The 19,960-nt window shown below is 46.9% G+C and overlaps 1 protein-coding gene across 1 annotated transcript in view; it reads right to left on the bottom strand.

Moving 5' to 3' along the window:
- The window catches only part of LOC142499113 (methanethiol oxidase-like), a 36,922-nt gene that overhangs the window by 6,089 nt on the left and 10,873 nt on the right, over positions 1–19,960 (bottom strand). The window contains exons 4-10 of the mRNA XM_075608019.1: positions 19,463–19,648; positions 18,689–18,809; positions 17,709–17,891; positions 7,086–7,267; positions 6,208–6,286; positions 398–519; positions 81–173 (exon numbers count right to left, since the gene is read on the bottom strand). Coding sequence (XP_075464134.1) covers positions 81–173; positions 398–519; positions 6,208–6,286; positions 7,086–7,267; positions 17,709–17,891; positions 18,689–18,809; positions 19,463–19,648 — 966 coding nt within the window. The remainder of the gene's footprint in view (positions 1–80; positions 174–397; positions 520–6,207; positions 6,287–7,085; positions 7,268–17,708; positions 17,892–18,688; positions 18,810–19,462; positions 19,649–19,960) is intronic.

Here is a 19,960-nt window from a genome sequence, read left to right as displayed (position 1 = left end):
AAATGCGGAAAGCAGAGACAAGGAAAGCCCAGTTACTGTAATGACATGGGGATGTTTGGGGGCAGGTTTTGTGGGCTCACCTTCAGCACCAGAGGGTCCGGCTGGGATGTTAGCTCCGTATCTTGTAGCACAGTCACTTTGCCCCCTTTAACAATGCTGCCCCCAAGAAAGGCCTGTGAGAAAGGGGGAGAAGACGGAGCAGAGACAGGGTGAGCGAGAGGGCAGGACTGAGAGAGTGGGGTGAGACTGCTAAACCACGGGAGAGTGCCGGTCTGCAGCACAAGGGTTGGGTCAACTGATAATATCCATATGCTGTCTCTATCAGTCTCTCTTGCTGTCTCACCATCCCGCCATCTCCCTCTCTCTCGCCGCTGCCATCTCTGCCCCTTTGACTCACCTGTCCCACCAGTTTGGGGTGTCTCATGTCTGTGATGTCATACTGTCTGATGTCACCGTGCATCCAGTTATTGAAGTACAGGAAGCGATCATCCAGAGAGATCAGGATGGATGTGATGAGTCCTGGGGAGGAGGGAAATGTGGGTGGGGAGAGAAGAGAGTTGACCTGACACCATGATATCTCCTTGTAACAGGGGAGTTATCCCTGTTCAAGTAATGTGCCTCTAATCCAGCAGTGTGGTGGTTAACTGCTAGTAGTCAATTAACAAACACCACCTGCCTGATTGCTTACAAAAGCCTGTCTTGTGAGACAGGAAGTGACTCCTTAGCTCACTTGTGGGCTGAACTTTGGAGACAGAGCAGGGTTCTTGAGTCTCCCAGTAGATACTGACCAAGAGAACACAGATCTCTGGACCTGACCGGTCTTGAGCTCTGCACAGCATAGCTGATTGCAAGACACCAAATAAGACTTCTAAACCTGGATGCTGATTTTCTGTGCACGCACGGGTGCGGTTCCAGGAGAGCAGAGAAGCTTACTCTACAGCAGCTAACAGATAAGACTTTCATTATTAAGAGACTGCTTATATCTGCTTATTTCATGCTATATGTTTTGGGGCTGCGAGACATGCTTGACTTAGGGACTTGTGAATTAATTACATGGTATTTTCACTAGAGATACTCCCAAGTGAATAGAAGCTTTGTTCCACCCCCCCTGTGTTTGGATGATTTCCTGATGAAAAGGAAAAGGCACAATAAAGCCTTATTATAATGTCACCTTATAAAAGTCTCCAATTGTGTACCTCTGTGAGCGTCCGTCTACATATGGTGTCCGAAGTGAGATGAGAGGTGTCTTTGAAGTTAAAAAGGACCGGAGATTTTTATGTGAAATTTTTTTTATGCTTTTTGCCTACAAATAAGTCTGAGCAACTTAGAAAAAACCTCATGCAGCAGAGATCAGAGTTAAAGGGACACACCACTGAAACTTACACTGCATTGAAACTTAAAAAAAAAAAAAACACAGATGGACTCTTTGCCCCAATCCCAAGAGGAGAGAGACTGCTGAAACAGCTAACCTTATTTTGCCTATCACAAAGTGTAATATGGTCATTGAAATAGGGGTTTTGCCTTCCAGCCATAGTCAGGGTTCAAGAAGTGAGTCAGCCCTTAAAAAGGGATAGGTGTTTGTTGTTTTCAAAAGTTTCGCTGAAGCAGTGAATACAGATGGTGACCCACGAGTGGTACTGATTTTGCAAATAAAGGTTGCCACACCGAATAGGGCTACCAGCTGTGAATGGAGTATATGCAGAAAAGTGTGAAAATTGATACAAGACTGTGCTGAAGCAGGGGAATTTTTAGCAAACAAATGCCGAGTGTAAAATTGCCCTATAGGGGAAAAAGGTTTTTCAAAGCCAATTGCTGAGTGTTGAGTCACCCTGCCGGGAATGAAAGAAATAGTCCACTGCAAAGAATGTTTTTTTTTTCTGCAGGTAAAAAAAAAAAGTCTCTCTATATATATCTTGGGAGCAAAAACAGACACCCAAAGTGTGAAGTGTGAATGCCATAATACCCAAAGATGAGACTGAAAATTACTGAACTCAGGCAGAAAACCAAATTCTGTTGCTGAAGCGGAGAGATTACACCTAGCAAGTAAATGGTGTAAAGCAAACAGAAGTTTTTTCCTAGCAACTACACATTCAGCATACCTAATGAGAGATTACACCTAGCAAGTAAATGGTGTAAAGCAAATAAACTTTTTTCCCTAGCAACTGCACATCTTGTATACCTGATAAGAGAAAATGCATGCACAGTACTGCTGATATTGAAAAAAATAAAAATAAATTATCCAAGAAAGAAAAGTCTACAGAGATGCCTGTGAGAGCTACGACCTCTGCAAGCAAAATATGCCCATCTGTAGGACTACCACAATTGGGGGTTCTAGCAAATACAGTGGCAACAGCTGCAATAGCGCCTCCTGAGGTCAGGAAGAAAATTGCACCCGATAGCCTAAAAATGGAGGACAAGATGCAGCGTTCCTGTAATGAACCCTACCCCACGGAAGAGTGGCCCTTCCAGTCCAATAAAGAGGAAGACATCTCTTACGGGGAACCCGAACCGAGTCACATCCACAAAACACCCCAAGAATGGTGGGGGTGCCTGAACTCGGCACGAACAGAAAAAAACGCCCTCTATGATGACGAATATGGTCGACAAGAGAGAGCGGGAGCAGCAGATCACCCAATATTTCTGACAGCTAAAGCAACTGCAAGAAAAGCCTGGCGTATATAATAAAGCTGCTAAAGCATCAAATAAAGAAGGAGACCCCAGTATTCCGGATGGGACGGAGTCATCCAAAACAAAAAAGCGGAAAAAGAAAAGCGGTTCTTCACTTACCGTGGAAGGAACAGACACGTCCGCAGATCCTGTGGAGGAAAAGGGGGACCGAGTTGCCCTGCAGCCTAGAAAAAATGGAGAATTCGTCCTGCGGTTAACCGAATATCCAGAGGGCCCAAGGCAGAAGCCTAAAGAAGTGTCTGTCCAGTGCCAACAGTGAGGAACCCTCAACCAACCATCCCAGGGAAGTGGAGCCGGAACCAGTGAGTGACGATCCCTTGACCAGCCCTGAAGATGCCCTGAAAAATGCCAGGCATGACTGTGATATGCTCCGTGAACAATTGAATCAAAAGGAAGATGGTTACACAGAGCTACAGAAAAATAACGTGAGGCTACCAAAAGATGTGCTCACAATTTACTCTTTAGCCAGGACAGAATTGGACGATCTCAAGACTGAGCTAGATACTGCAAATGCTACTATTTCCGCCATGGATGAAAAGCAAGAGCCAATCTGATAAAATGGTGGCTACGCTAAAGCGGAAGTATGAGGAGGCACTGAAGCAGATGACAGTCTTCCAGCAAGAGGTTCACACTCTTCGCATAGAGCTGAATGCCTCACAACAGGAGGTCAACAGTGTCCTGATAGAGGTGGACATATCTCAGAAAGAGGTTCAGACACTCCACAGAGCACTGGATGCCTCACATCATGAGACCAACAGCTGCCGCACAGACCTGGAAGTTTCCAGAAAGGAACTACAGTCTCACTGAGGAGTTGGACATTTCAAGGGACGCAGAGCACCGACTGCAGAACCAACTGCAAGGTCTGCGTACACACCTCCAGTATGCTGAGGAGAAGCAGCAAACGCTGCAGGAAGAAAAGCTGCAGGCAGCTAAAGAGGTACAAGCGCTGCAGGAACGTCTGAATACCCAGTACGTCCCCACAGAGCAGTATGAGGAGCTAAAGGCCACGCTGCATGTCTTCAGAGCATCGTTGGAAGCGGAGCTTCAATACCAGGTGACTCTGTATGAGAGGGAATGTGAGAAGGCTCAGAAACTGGAGCAAGAGCTGGAGAGACAGAGAGACTGTTCCATTCCCTTGAGTAAGTACACCAAGGAGAAAACAGACGCAGCAGCAACCTTGCCGAAAAAAATTACAGAGCTCCAGAATATGAAGGAGACACTGATACAGACTCAGAGAAAGCAAAGTACGCAGATAAATTCCCTGAGAAGAGACTTGCAAGACGCACTCAAAAAGCAGGGATCTCTTGCGGATGAGATTACAGTCCTACAAGGACAAGTATTGGCTCTGCCCAAGCACCAGTATCCCACAGTAACTAATGCCTGTGAGGACAAGGGTACAGTGAGAGTTGGGGACTCCATGCACCTTCAAAACAAGATTATGAAGTTTGAGCCACCTAAGAAAGCACTAGCCAAACCTACAGCTGCCCAACAGGCAACAAACAGAGATAGGAGTGCAGAATCAAAGCCAGAAGAATCCTTAGCTGAGGAAGCTGAAAAGATAGGACGTTCTCTGGAAAGGGCGGTGGAGGTGCAACTCAGTCCCAAAGAAGCTGAACTGGCGACTCCGTTGTGTGGAGGAGGTGCAGAAAGACCGCTTCAAAAGCGGAAAACTCTAAGGGCTAGTCCTAACTGCTCTAAAACTGTTGCCATACAGTTTGACTACAAAAAGAGGAGTGCCCGACGCAACAGAAATCTCATGACCGCGCACTCGGTAAAAAGACTTTACTTAGAAAAAGTCCTCCTCGAGCGACTGAGGAGTGCTGATCTCAAACACCTTCAGGAGGAGACACGAATAAACTGGAGAAAGGGCTCCAATCCCAGCAGGACTGAGGGTTCTCTTCCTCCATCCACTCTCATTCAAGTCACGGAGATATCTAGAATGAGAGTGGAAGGATGGGCTTTGGCCGTGGCAAGCCCGAGCTTCCCACAAACAGGGGAGGTATGTAACAGGGGAGTTATCCCTGTTCAAGTAATGTGCCTCTAATCCAGCAGTGTGGTGGTTAACTGCTGGTAGTCAAGTAACAAACACCACCTGCCTGATTAGATTGCTTACAAAAGCCTGTCTTGTGAGACAGGAAGTGACTCCTTAGCTCACTTGTGGGCTGAACTTTGGAGACAGAGCAGGGTTCTTGAGTCTCCCAGGAGATACTGACCAAGAGAACACAGATCTCTGAAGCTGACCGGTCTTGAGCTCTGCACAGCATAGCTGATTGCAAGACACCAAATAAGACTTCTAAACCTGGATGCTGATTTTCTGTGCACGCACGGGTGCGGTTCCAGGAGAGCAGAGAAGCTTACTCTACAGCAGCTAACAGATAAGACTTTCATTATTAAGAGACTGCTTATATCTGCTTATTTCATGCTATATGTTTTGGGGCTGCGAGACATGCTTGACTTAGGGAGTTGTGAATTAATTACATGGTATTTTCACTAGAGATACTCCCAAGTGAATAGAAGCTTTGTTTCCCCCCCCCCCCCCCCTGTGTTTGGATGATTTCCTGATGAAAAGGAAAAGGCACAATAAAGCCTTATTATAATTTCACCTTATAAAAGTCTCCAATTGTGTACCTCTGTGAACGTCCATCTACACTCCTGCAGCATTATTATGATGTGAGCTCATATCTCTCTTACACACAATATGAGATAAATACTCCCAGAAACACACACACACACACACACACACACACACACACACACACACACACACACACACACACACACACACACACACACACACACACACACACACACTCTCATATAAATACTCCCAGAACCACACAAACACACTTCTCATAATCTGACAGTAACAAGTAGGAAAAAGTGGAATTAATAACTGCTCCAAACCCAGCTGCTCTAAAGACACATGCAGACAGACATACTACACGCAGACATATCTATTTAATGTTGTTAAGTATATGTAAGAGACATGTGCAGAGGTACAACCAGGGAGACATATTTGGGGAAAATAACCCATGGCTTTTATTCAGCCCGTAGCTTTAAGGAAGCACACAAATAAATAAACAGCCTATCCCTGTGTAAGGAATAACTCACTCTCCCAGTCCCTATCGTCAGAGCTGGGAGGAGAGGTCTCTTGCCAGCCAATAACAACCAAAGTCCAAAGAGGCACCTGTAAGCAGGGGGCTCTTTATGTCAGTCTCTGGGTTGTGTCCATTTGGGGCCACCCTCTGGCGGGTTCCAGGGTCCGCTGTGTCCTGGATGTAACGGGTCTGCTTTCAGGGTGTCTCCCCTGCAGTGTAAGCAGGAGGCTTTTCTACTTATCTGATGAGCCAGATGGGGATTGGTTAATTGTCTGTAGCTGCAATTAACCAGCTCCCTGCTGGATTCCTCAGACCAATACAGGCTTTCTGTGGAAGCCCTTTTAGACGGGGGCTCTGCCCTGTCACAGTGTGTCATAAGGTAATTATGTGAGTACACTAACTCCCTGTGCCCACCACTCACCTGGCATATCTGGCAGCATCCAGCCTTCCACCTTCTTACTTGGCACCTGGATCACCTTTTCCGCTGCCCACGTGGCATCCTATAGCAAGAAGAGACCAATGAGGAGGTGACAGACACAGTGACACAGGGTTCATATGGCTCATCGAGTGTGACCCCCCTACTGATGGATAGTGACAATGAGAAAGTACCCATACCCATTCAGTCTGTCCTTCTCACTACTGGGTGATAGTCAAACAAGATCAATAGTTTAAAGAGCAGTCCCTCCCACAACAAGGTGACACAGACAGAGGGTACCTACAGCCCAGGGACGCTCTCCCTTTATGTTGCTTTCAGCCCCTCATAGGCCTGCCTCCCTCTCTATACTAGTCTGCACCGGTCTCCCTCTCTATACTAGTCTGCACCGGTCTCCCTCTCTATACCAGCCTGCACCTGCCTCCCTCTCTATACCAGCCTGCTCCTGCCTCCCTCTCTATACCAGCCTGCTCCTGCCTCCCTCTCTATACCAGCCTGCACCTGCCTCCCTCTCTATACCAGCCTGCTCCTGCCTCCCTCTCTATACCAGTCTGCTCCTGCCTCCCTCTCTATACCAGTCTGCTCCTGCCTCTCTCTATATACCAGTCCGCTCCTACCTCCCTCTAACCCCATCTGTCTCCCCCAGACCTCCTACTGCTCTCCTTGCCCATCTCCCCAGACCTCCTCCTGTTGCATGTCTCCCCCAGATATCCTCCTCCTACTTTCCCTGCCTGTCTCCCCCAGATCTGCTCCTCCTCTCCTTGCCCGTCTCCCCCAGATGTCCTCCTTCTCTCCCACATATCTCCTCTCCTTGCCATTCACTCCTAGACCTCCCCCATATCCCCCACCCCCGGTTCTGTTCTTACTTGGGTCTTGTAGAAGCGGAAGACGGAGCTGCTCAGGGCACAGCCCACCAGGCCTTGGTCTGCATCAGGATTGTGCAGGAATCGGACCTCCAGCGGGATTAGCCCTTCCTCCCCCAGGTCAATCGTCTGTATCTGAGTGTGGCGGGTCCAGTCCCATACGTGCAGGCTATGACCGTACAAACCTGAGCGAGGGTGAGTAAGTGTGTAAACGTGAGATCCTTGCAGTAGCGATGACGCAGTCTCGCGTATCAATATGTATTGCGATGAAATAATAACATTTGCCTCCTTCATTAACCCTTTCACCACCAGAAGGGTGAGCAAACCAAGAGCCGAACACTGAACCCCACAAGATCAAATATAATAAAACATACATTGTTCCTCCAAATGCTTCTGGAACAGAAAAGTACCGGAGGATCCGACACAATCATAGGAACCTAGAATGTGACGACAGGTAAGAACCACATCGCTCCCCCAGTCTGACAGGTCTCTCCCCGTCTGCCCAGTCTCTCCCCGTCTGTTCAGTCTCTCCCCGTCTGCCCCAGTCTCTCCCCGTCTGCCCCAGTCTCTCCCCGTCTGCCCCAGTCTCTCCCCGTCTGCCCCAGTCTCTCCCCGTCTGCCCCAGTCTCTCCCCGTCTGCCCCAGTCTCTCCCCGTCTGCCCCAGTCTATGAGAAAATACTTATGGCATTTTTTTTTTGGTTACTTTTTATTTAGCGTTTTCAAGACAGATTCACAAGATATTTAACATATATCACATAACGCATTTACAGGACAAGAAATTGGGGTTAAATAATATTGGGGAAGGGGGGGGGGGGGAAATGCGGGTTGTAAGGCTGCAGCCCCGCTGCGAGGCAGGCGGCACGTGCAGCCGAGTCCCCCGGTTTGCAGAGAGCTGCAGGGAAAAAGACGGGGGGAGGGCGTGACGGGGGCGCGGCCGTGACGTCACCCGGCAGGTTCGCCCTCATTGGCTGAACCGCCGGGCTGCGTGGCCTAGCGCTCCGTCAAGACTGCTGATCTCAATTTTCTTGAGAGCAGGAGTTTCTCTCAGCGCAGCGGCCGCCCCTCGCAGCGGGCACGGTCCCACTGAGGGGCGGCTCTTGTCCCTGCAGCGTCCGCCACAGCGGGCGCTGCAGTATCCAGTGGGGACCTGGCCTAAGACAAGTACATGACATAAAGTGCCACTATTAACATTTAGATATATTCCTTCAGCATTAGGACTCCAGTAGATCCATATATCACCTAGAATCGTATTTGTTTATGAAAGTGTGTGAACCAGGGCTCCCAAGTATCAATAAATCTATTGGCGGAGTCGTGGAGATAAGACGTCAGTCTCTCGAGGTACGCCACATCCCATATTTTATTACAAACACACTGGAAAGGGGGCGGGGTTTATGTTTCCAGAAGCGAGCAATGGAGCATCTTGTTGCATAAAAAGATATGAGGGATTAATTTAGACTCGATGTTGCTTAAATTGGGAATTGGCACCCCCAGAATCACAATGAGGGGGTTTCTATGATTACGGAAGCCAGATACCTCTTCTGCCAATTGAAGAATTTTGTCCCATAGGTGTTTAATTTTAGGACATTCCCACCAGATATGTAGGATGGAACCCGGGCCATCACACGCCCTCCAACACATAGGTGATACACTTGGGTAAATTGAATTTAGTTTTACCGGGGTGTAGTATGAACGATATAGGATTTTATATATATTTTCCTTAATAACTACACAGGTGGAGTTTTTACCTGCTGCTTCCCAAATATCTCGCCAAGTTTCCCATGCCAACATATAATTGTCTGCTTTAGGGTCACTAGGGATGCATGGAGAGGACAGAGGTGATTCCCTTGGTTCGAGATTGGGGGTTACACCAGGATTCAAATTGGGTCATTTTTAGTGGTATTTTTTCTTTGTATTTAGATTGGATGAGGTGTCTAAGCTGCAGATATCTATACAATGTGGTATTTGGAATATATTACATTGTGATTGCATTGTAGGGAAGGTCTTAATAGTAACGTAAATCCATCACATCTCTCACCCAACTAACTACATGTTGCGTCCATAGATTTGGTTGGTTCTTATTGTAACCTGGCGAAAAAGAAGATTTTGAGAACAAAGGGTACATCATGGAGAAGGGGGTGGTCAAGTTGTTTCTGGATTTAAGGCAATCCCACAAATTACATGAAAAGGTTAAAACTGGATTTTTATATACGGACTGTGGCCTACTGTTCTTTCCCAGCCAGAGGATATGCCGGAGCTCCTCAGGGTGGCAAATCAAATCTTCCACTTCTACCCATCTTTTCTCAGTTGGGTTATCATGCCAACTGATTAATTGTCCTAGGTGAGCTGCTTTGTAATATCTCTTGAGCTCCGGAAGCGCCAATCCACCCTGTGACCTGGGGCGATATACAATGGATCTTTTAATCCGTGGCTTTTTATTTTGCCAAATGTAGCGAATGATTCTACTTTGTAGTAGGTGCAATTATTTGTCCAGGACTTTAACTGGTAGTTTCTGAAAAAAATATAGAATCTTAGGGAGGATATTCATCTTTATCGATGTGATCCTACCGAACCAGGATATCTGGTAGGAATCTCAATGGGATAGATCTTTGTATATTTGTTTAAAAAGAGGGGCATAATTATATTTATACAGTGGGTTGTTATCTTTGGTGAGATGGATAACTAGGTATTTAGTTTTATGGGGATCCCATTTAAAGTCAAAATTGGTTTGGATGAGTTTGACTGTGTGGCTGGGAAAATTTAGAGCTACCGATTTCGTATGATTAATTTGATAGCCTGAGAGCTTACCAAAGGAATACAAATTCTGGAATAGGTTAGGGAGTGAAATTAACGATTTTGTGAGGGACAATATTATATAATCGGCAAATAGAGCTATCTTATATTCATGGTTTTTAACATGAATTCCTAAGATGTTGGGGTTGTTTCTATTTAGGGCTGCTAATGGCTCAATGGATATTGCAAATAAGAGAGGGGACAGGGGACATCCTTGGCGAGTTCCGTTATTTATGGGAAATAAGGAGGAGTTGACTGTATTGGTTTTGACTGTGGCCGAAGGGGAGCTATATAGAATTTTGATACTATCTATACATTTTTCACTGAATCCCATTTTTGTTTTTTTTAGGGTAGAGAACATAAACTGCCAGTTAAGACGGTCAAAAGTCTTTTCAGCATCTAGTGATGATAGGAAGGCCGGGGATTTCGACTGGTGAGCTATGTGAGTAAGGTTAATAAGACGTCTAGTATTATCTAGAGCCCGTCTCCCTTTTATAAATCCTACCTGGTCCGGATGAATCAATTGTAGGCAACAGTGGATTAAGTCTATTTGCAATAATGTTGGCATATAATTTAATATCTGTATTTAGTAGGGATATTGGTCTGTAATTGGAGCAATTTAGGGGGTCTTTATCTTCTTTGGGAATAATTGCTATTGACGCCTGCAGCATTGTTTTAGGAGGGGCTTGTCCTGTTAGAAAACTGTTCAATAATTTGGTGAGTTGGGGGATAAGGACCATTGCATTTTTTTATAATAGAGATTGGAAAATCCATCCGGACCAGGAGCTTTCCCCCCCCTTAAGGGATTTGATCGCATCAGATATCTCCAATTATGTAATTGGGGCTTCTAGCGGCAAAATATCCTCACCTGAGAATTTTGCAAGATTGCATTTGGACAAGAACAAATCAATGTCTGCTGACAATTGAGGTTCTGAGGTCCTCCTTCGCTTCTCTGGGAAGTTGTAAAGAGCTGCATAAAAATCTCTGAACTCGGAGCAGATATGTTCAGGATCATAAGTTATGCCACCCGTTTGTGTGCGAATACTGTGTGTTCTAGATTGGCATTGCTTTGCTTTTAGTTTATTTGCCAGCATTTTGTCTGCTTTATTACTCGTCAGAGAAATTTTGTTTTGTCCAGCTCATGGCCCTTTCTGCTCTAGCAGCTAAGAATTGGTTTAGTTCCCCTCTTGTTCGTATAATTTGGCTATAAATTTGTTTTGTTGGGAGTGCTTTTATGAAGCTTTTCTAATTCTTCCAGTTTGTTAGTTAGGGGATCGATTTGATTTTTTTCCTGTTTTCTTTTCCAGGAGGACAAGGCTATTAATTTCCCTCTGATTACCGTTTTATGGGCTTCCAATACAGTGGAGTGGGGGACGTCTGGAGTGGAGTTAATGCTGAAATATCGCATGGTTTCGGTGCAGCTCCTCGAGTGTCCTGGGGTGCCGCCTCCAAAGCGTTGCTATTTTAGGCCCAGTGTTTCCAGGGTTAATATACCCACTTCAGGTGAGGCCAGGACATGGAATGTATTTTTATAAGAGAATAATAGCTTGCAGGGAAAACCCCATCTATATTTGAGTCGGTTTTCACGCAGGATGAGTGTGATCGGGCGGAATTCCCGACGTTTGCCTAGTGTGGCTTGAGCCAGCTCTGGGAAAAGTTATGTGGACCCTTCAAATTTTATTTGGCTTTGCACCCTGGATGCTCTCAGAATTTCTTCCTTTATTCGGAAGTAGTGAAGTCGGACAATAATGTCATGAGGTTTGTCCGTCGCCAGGTTTTTGGGCTTTGAAGCTCTGTGAGCTTGAAGCTGTTTTTCTGTCAGGGCCGGGACAAGAGAGGTAAAGAGTCTTGACAAACAAGCATCCAGAATGTCGTTACTTTTTTCCTCAGACACGTTTCTGATCCTTATGTTATTCCGCCTGGATCTATTTTCGTAGTTTTCCAACTTTTCTAGTTTTGAGTGCACCTGCGTTTGTAGCTCAGCTATGTCCTTGGAGTGTTGAGCCTGCGTTTGTAGTTCAGCTATGTCCTTGGAGTGTTGAGCCTGCGTTTGTAGCTCAGCTATGTCCTTGGAGTGTTGAGCCTGCGTTTGTAGCTCAGCTATGTCCTTGGAGTGTTGAGCCTGCGTTTGTAGTTCAGCTATGTCCTTGGAGTGTTGAGCCTGCGTTTGTAGTGCAGCTATGTCCTTGGAGTGTTGAGCCTGCGTTTGTAGCTCAGCTATGTCCTTGGAGTGTTGAGCCTGCGTTTGTAGTTCAGCTATGTCCTTGTAGTGTTGAGCCTGCGTTTGTAGCTCAGCTATGTCCTTGGAGTGTTGAGCCTGCGTTTGTAGTGCAGCTATGTCCTTGGAGTGTTGAGCCTGCGTTTGTAGTGCAGCTATGTCCTTGGAGTGTTGAGCCTGCGTTTGTAGCTCAGCTATGTCCTTGGAGTGTTGAGCCTGCGTTTGTAGTGCAGCTATGTCCTTGGAGTGTTGAGCCTGCGTTTGTAGCTCAGCTATGCCCTTGGAGTGTTGAGCCTGCGTTTGTAGTTCAGCTATGTCCTTGTAGTGTTGAGCCTGCGTTTGTAGCTCAGCTATGTCCTTGGAGTGTTGAGCCTGCGTTTGTAGTGCAGCTATGTCCTTGGAGTGTTGAGCCTGCGTTTGTAGCTCAGCTATGTCCTTGGAGTGTTGAGCCTGCGTTTGTAGTGCAGCTATGTCCTTGGAGTGTTGAGCCTGCGTTTGTAGTGCAGCTATGTGCTTGGAGTGTTGAGCCTGCGTTTGTAGCTCAACTATGTCCTTGGAGTGTTGAGCCTGCGTTTGTAGCTCAACTAGGTCCTTGGAGTGTTGAGCCTGCGTTTGTAGTGCAGCTATGTCCTTGGAGTGTTGAGACTGCGTTTGTAGTGCAGCTATGTCCTTGGAGTGTTGAGCCTGCGTTTGTAGCTCAGCTATGTCCTTGGAGTCTTGAGCCTGCGTTTGTAGTGCAGCTATGTCCTTGGAGTGTTGAGCCTGCGTTTGTAGCTCAGCTATGTCCTTGGAGTGTTGAGCCTGCGTTTGTTGCTCAACTATGTCCTTGGAGTGTTGAGCCTGCGTTTGTAGCTCAACTATGTCCTTGGAGTGTTGAGCCTGCTTTTGTAGTGCAGCTATGTCCTTGGAGTGTTGAGCCTGCGTTTGTAGTTCAGCTATGTCCTTGGAGTGTTGAGCCTGCGTTTGTAGCTCAGCTATGTCCTTGGAGTGTTGAGCCTGCGTTTGTAGCTCAGCTATGTCCTTGGAGTGTTGAGCCTGCGTTTGTAGTTCAGCTATGTCCTTGTAGTGTTGAGCCTGCGTTTGTAGCTCAGCTATGTCCTTGGAGTGTTGAGCCTGCGTTTGTAGTTCAGCTATGTCCTTGTAGTGTTGAGCCTGCGTTTGTAGTTCAGCTATGTCCTTGTAGTGTTGAGCCTGCGTTTGTAGCTCAGCTATGTCCTTGGAGTGTTGAGCCTGCGTTTGTAGTTCAGCTATGTCCTTGTAGTGTTGAGCCTGCGTTTGTAGCTCAGCTATGTCCTTGGAGTGTTGAACCTGCGTTTGTAGTTCAGCTACTGTATGTCCTTGTAGTGTTGAGCCTGCGTTTGTAGCTCAGCTATGTCCTTGGAGTGTTGAGCCTGCGTTTGTAGTTCAGCTATGTCCTTGTAGTGTTGAGCCTGCGTTTGTAGTTCAGCTATGTCCTTGTAGTGTTGAGCCTGCGTTTGTAGCTCAGCTATGTCCTTGGAGTGTTGAGCCTGCGTTTGTAGTTCAGCTATGTCCTTGTAGTGTTGAGCCTGCGTTTGTAGCTCAGCTATGTCCTTGGAGTGTTGAGCCTGCGTTTGTAGTGCAGCTATGTCCTTGGAGTGTTGAGCCTGCGTTTGTAGCTCAGCTATGTCCTTGGAGTGTTGAGCCTGCGTTTGTAGTGCAGCTATGTCCTTGGAGTGTTGAGCCTGCGTTTGTAGCTCAGCTATGTCCTTGGAGTGTTGAGCCTGCGTTTGTAGTGCAGCTATGTCCTTGGAGTGTTGAGCCTGCGTTTGTAGTGCAGCTATGTCCTTGGAGTGTTGAGCCTGCGTTTGTAGTGCAGCTATGTGCTTGGAGTGTTGAGCCTGCGTTTGTAGCTCAACTATGTCCTTGGAGTGTTGAACCTGCGTTTGTAGCTCAACTAGGTCCTTGGAGTGTTGAGCCTGCGTTTGTAGTGCAGCTATGTCCTTGGAGTGTTGAGCCTGCGTTTGTAGTGCAGCTATGTGCTTGGAGTGTTGAGCCTGCGTTTGTAGTGCAGCTATGTCCTTGGAGTGTTGAGACTGCGTTTGTAGTGCAGCTATGTCCTTGGAGTGTTGAGCCTGCGTTTGTAGCTCAGCTATGTCCTTGGAGTCTTGAGCCTGCGTTTGTAGTGCAGCTATGTCCTTGGAGTGTTGAGCCTGCGTTTGTAGCTCAGCTATGTCCTTGGAGTGTTGAGCCTGCGTTTGTTGCTCAACTATGTCCTTGGAGTGTTGAGCCTGCGTTTGTAGCTCAACTATGTCCTTGGAGTGTTGAGCCTGCTTTTGTAGTGCAGCTATGTCCTTGGAGTGTTGAGCCTGCGTTTGTAGTTCAGCTATGTCCTTGGAGTGTTGAGCCTGCGTTTGTAGCTCAGCTATGTCCTTGGAGTGTTGAGCCTGCGTTTGTAGCTCAGCTATGTCCTTGGAGTGTTGAGCCTGCGTTTGTAGTTCAGCTATGTCCTTGTAGTGTTGAGCCTGCGTTTGTAGCTCAGCTATGTCCTTGGAGTGTTGAGCCTGCGTTTGTAGTGCAGCTATGTCCTTGGAGTGTTGAGCCTGCGTTTGTAGCTCAGCTATGTCCTTGGAGTGTTGAGCCTGCGTTTGTAGTGCAGCTATGTCCTTGGAGTGTTGAGCCTGCGTTTGTAGCTCAGCTATGTCCTTGGAGTGTTGAGCCTGCGTTTGTAGTGCAGCTATGTCCTTGGAGTGTTGAGCCTGCGTTTGTAGCTCAGCTATGTCCTTGGAGTGTTGAGCCTGCGTTTGTAGTGCAGCTATGTCCTTGGAGTGTTGAGCCTGCGTTTGTAGTGCAGCTATGTCCTTGGAGTGTTAAGCCTGCGTTTGTAGTGCAGCTATGTGCTTGGAGTGTTGAGCCTGCGTTTGTAGCTCAACTATGTCCTTGGAGTGTTGAGCCTGCGTTTGTAGCTCAACTAGGTCCTTGGAGTGTTGAGCCTGCGTTTGTAGTGCAGCTATGTCCTTGGAGTGTTGAGCCTGCGTTTGTAGTGCAGCTATGTGCTTGGAGTGTTGAGACTGCGTTTGTAGTGCAGCTATGTCCTTGGAGTGTTGAGCCTGCGTTTGTAGTGCAGCTATGTCCTTGGAGTGTTGAGCCTGCGTTTGTAGTGCAGCTATGTCCTTGGAGTGTTGAGCCTGCGTTTGTAGTGCAGCTATGTGCTTGGAGTGTTGAGCCTGCGTTTGTAGCTCAACTATGTCCTTGGAGTGTTGAGCCTGCGTTTGTAGCTCAACTAGGTCCTTGGAGTGTTGAGCCTGCGTTTGTAGTGCAGCTATGTGCTTGGAGTGTTGAGACTGCGTTTGTAGTGCAGCTATGTCCTTGGAGTGTTGAGCCTGCGTTTGAGTCGTGGCTTCAATTTGTTCAGCCATTTCAACTATGTGTTCTGTAATGGAATTAATTTCTTCCTTAAGATTTTTGTATAAATTGTTGGGATTGCGGTTTTAAGTTCTTTAATGATGCCCTCCATGTCCTTTTTAGAGACAGCTTGCGATTCACTCTCTGGTGGAGATTCTCTACCTGAGCTCCTTCCTTGTGACGTGGAGCTGCCAACTTCCTTGGGCCTCATGGATTTTTGCTGGAAGAATTGCGAAGCTTCCTGAGAGAGGCGTTGTTTAGGAGGCATGGCAAAGCGGTCAGGGTATTTCAGGTTTTGTTTAGTGTCAGATTCAGAGAGTTTCAGTTAGTGAGGACTGTTTTTGCTTTATTTTCTTGATTGTCCCCCTTCTACATAGAACCGAGCCACAGCATGGTCATTCCTTGAGTCATATGTATTTAATGGGTAGTGGGATTCCTGATTTTAATAATCTGTATGTTTTAATAGATAACAGAGTATTACAGGTGTTTCAACGTTTGTGTGATTTCAGAGCACCTCTGTAACCAGCACCCCACTTTGCTTCAGAGCACCTCTGTAACCAGCACCCCACTTTGCCTCAGAGCACCTCTGTAACCAGCACCCCACTTTGCCAAGGGTATGTTGAGATCTACTGACTTTGGCAGCCTTGGCCTCTGTCTTTTTCTCTACAGCCACGAGCGCTTTAGTGTGCATCCCCAGATGTAGAGGTTTTCCTCCTTCTGGATGGATTATTTGGGTCCTGTGGGTCCTACCTGCGGCCTCTCTTACCCTGTTTCCTTGGCCAGACTTCCCTCCTTAGGTTCTGCGTGCACCAGTATATTGCGTCTTTTTGTATTTTATTCTGCCTTAGGGAGCAGCTTCCTTTTATTCAGGGGACCCTGTATCAGATTTATAGATGACTTCAGGAAACTCCATTTAACCTCCTCTCCTTCAACCTTACAAAGGCCAGGCGGGCCTATATCGGGACCTGAAGCAAGGTAAGGCCTCTTTGATGAGGGGTTCTGTCCAGCTACATTCACCTGAGGCAGTAGGAGGAACACCCAGTGCAGGCCCGCTGCGTTGCAGTCCCCCACTTAGTGTTCTCTGTGAGGTCTAGAGAGCTATCCGCCTCCCACCTCCTTTGGCGGGGAGTCACCGGTCTCTCCTATGTCCTCCCGTCTGCAGCACACTTCCTTCAGATCTGGCTCTCACAGGTGGGCACGTTGTCTTGGGCGCTGATCAGCAACATTTTGTGGCGACGGTATCACCCGCACAGCACTGTCTCATGTGCGGCCCGTTTCCCTGTTATCTGCGGCGTTCCGCTATTCCCCCTAGGCTGTCAGGTCAAGGGGCCCTCCTTCTTCTGCTTAGCTGGATTCAGCTCCTCAACGCGGACTCGGCGGCCATCTTGTGGTCTCTGTGAGCGATTGCTCCGCTTCTGGATGATTCTGGTCGGGCAAGTAAGGAGACCCCAGAACTTGGGCTCTGTGTGCCAATACTTTTTTTTGTGGGGGGGGGGGGGGGTGAGGGGGGGAGAATAGATTTTTTATGTTTGGGGTTTTTATTTCGGCGCAAACTCTTTGTGCCAGCGGAGCCAACATGCGACCTGACTGATCAGCATCCTGGCCACACCCCCTCCATTATTTTATTTTTATAAACCACAATGAATTACATTTTTAATGTATTATAATGTAACAAGCATTTTTGTGTTTCTATAGCAACCATTTACAAAGTCACATCCCCTTCCACTTCCGAAACAGGCCCTGGCACACCCCTTTTTGAGCCCTAGCTTCTCTCAAGCAGTGCATCAATTGTATACGAAGACTGCCAGGTCACATGATCTTCCCCACAGAACTTTGCATCTTTGGTCCTCTTCTGCTGCAATGCCAGCCATTTAGTGAACCCGAGCCAAATCTTTGCGATCGATCTCCAACTTAGCTAAAAACGTATCATTGTGTGGATTATATTGATGCACATATTAATGTTGGGTGGGGGGGGGGGGGGAGAGGGGGGTGGAAGGGTTGAACTCCAGCTTGATTTGCTGCTTTTAGGGGCTTATTCCATAACTGCCGGAATTTCAGACACTTTGGCGGGTGTAAAATAAGCCCCTTAATCTTAAAGCTAATCGGGGATTGGTGTAATAATTTAGTCATTTTTATCGTTAATGGAAAATCTGAATATTTGAAGGACTAAATAAGGCTGCTCCTGTAAAGGCTTGAGGGGGGGGCGCGGAGTCGCAGTGGGGAAGGATATGGTAGATCGGCTCCCGTCCCTTACCGGCTGCTACGTCCTCCATCCTGAAACCGCCGTTGACGACTTTAGGGGCCGCAGCTTCACTGCTGATCATGACGTTGTGACGTGGCTGGTACCAGAAGTCATAGCCAAAAGGGGCGGCCTGTCCCTCAACCTCCCAGTTCCCCTTCACCTCAAAGGTTTCACCGTCCAGCAGCACGAAGCCTCCTGAGATACAGAGCCAGAAACACAGCATTACAGTCACAAAAACGGCCTGGAAGGAGCACAACTACCTGTGAAGTGGGAGAACCAGGGCTCGCAATCCTTCTGCCTTCCCTGTGCACAATTAGATTGTAAGCTCCTAGAGCCAGATGGAAGTTATTTACTGCAGTCTCACGGCAGCAAACTTGGGACAGACCTAGATTTCCCAAAGGAAAAAATCCAAATGCTTTCCATGTAGTAAAATAACAGAGGCGGGAGGAGGGGGTGTGATGCCTCTCATTGGACCAACAAGTTGTTAATATGTTACAAGCTTTCCAACCTCTCAGGGTCCTTCATCGGGTCGGGAGAACCCTACTTTCCATGCACTTCCTGCTCTTTGAGGAACAAAGTGCTGTTTTTTGCACCAGTTCTGCACCTGGGAGACTTTAGTAGATATAGCCCTTATGGCGCAGGTAAAATTACCTGAATCGCACTGCGAGAAAAATCCACTGAAACAACAAAACCAGCCCCAGAGTATGAACAGAATATGTGCTGGTGCTGCGGGGTGAGTTCTGATCCATAACACCCAGGTCAGGATGAAGAATTGTTGGTTCCAAAATGCTGGAAAAAGCTTTTTTTGTGCAAAACCTGATTGGGAAATGATGCTTTGGGCGCATTATTTACCACGCTATGCATCTTATGTGAATATTAGCATTTCCCCAAGTTCCGCATGAAACTAAAGATTCATCTCGCTGGATGTGCGCTTTCCCCCCCTCCGTGTCCTTGTCACCATGTTTGTGTGGGTGCAGGGGTGGTGTTAGCACCTTTGGCATTTCCCGAAGGGTCCCCCAAGGTGCTGATCATAACCTCCCCGCTTCCCAGGCAGTGCACCGAGTGCGGATTCGCCAGGTTACACGTCCAAAAGATATCCACTGGTTCCACCATCTGCAGAGAGGGGAGAGCCTGAGAATTATTATTTGTTACTATTAAAAGTTTTTTGTTTTAGTATTTTAATTGTGGATGTCTTTGCCACGTGTGTTGGCTGTCAGATATCATTCGGACAATACTTTACCATTCTGGACTCACTAGCCTTTTAGTGGATATTATATCCTTATGTACTCATTTATATTCTAATTGGGACTTTAGTTCCTCCTGTGGATATTATATCTTTATGTATATAGCTACGACCATCACCTGGAGTGCAATGAATAGGGGACTGTTGATACCTTGTCACTTTCTTTGTGGTTTCTGAAATATATATAGTTTCCCCTTGCACCAGGTTCATATTAATCAACTATTTGATATTTAGGCTTGAGCAGTATCTCACTATCATCTTTCTGGGGTTATGATTCTGCCTAGTCACTCAGAACCATGTGATGGGGAAGGGGTGGTGCCCTGTGTGGGACCACAAAGTTAACGCCATAAGGCCATTGTAATCCCAAAGGGGGGTTACAATTCTTTAAACGTGTTTGTAACGGTAACATAATATTCTCAGCATTATTTTGTGCCCAGGAAATGCCTGAAAACGAGAGGTGACCATTTATTTTTTCCTTGGTAAAATATTCAATAAATAATAGTTTGTAATGATACTTGCGCACCTTGTGCATGCGTGGAGCGCGCTGGTCGGTGCCCACGTCCACCACGTAGACACGTGAGGAGATTACACTGGGCATGATCAGCCGGTTCCTGGATTTCGTGGCGTCTCCGTAGCAGCTGCTGCAGGTGTTCCATCCCGTGTGATGTAGCTCGTCATTCATATTGGGCATCGGCAGGCGATGTATGACCTGCGCGGGAAACACATGACTTGGATGATACTGAGCATCAACACACAACAAAAAGCCATGCGTGCAAATGTCCTTTTTTTCCAGGTTACACTAGTTTAAAGCAGAAATACATAAACAATCCTATGTGCGTTATTTTTTTATTGTTCATTTATTTGAAATTTTTATGCGATACAAGAAAAAGAAAAGGGAGAACTTGGGGAAACAATACATGTATAATAAAGGTACATTATACATGGGGGGGAAGAGAGAATAAAAGATTAATTTTGACAGATACAATATTTATTTCAGGATTCCAGATCTTTATTCTGACCT

Source organism: Ascaphus truei, chromosome 7 (assembly GCF_040206685.1).
Source record: "Ascaphus truei isolate aAscTru1 chromosome 7, aAscTru1.hap1, whole genome shotgun sequence".
NCBI lineage: Eukaryota > Metazoa > Chordata > Amphibia > Anura > Ascaphidae > Ascaphus > Ascaphus truei.
This window is presented reverse-complemented; position numbering and strand designations above follow the sequence as displayed.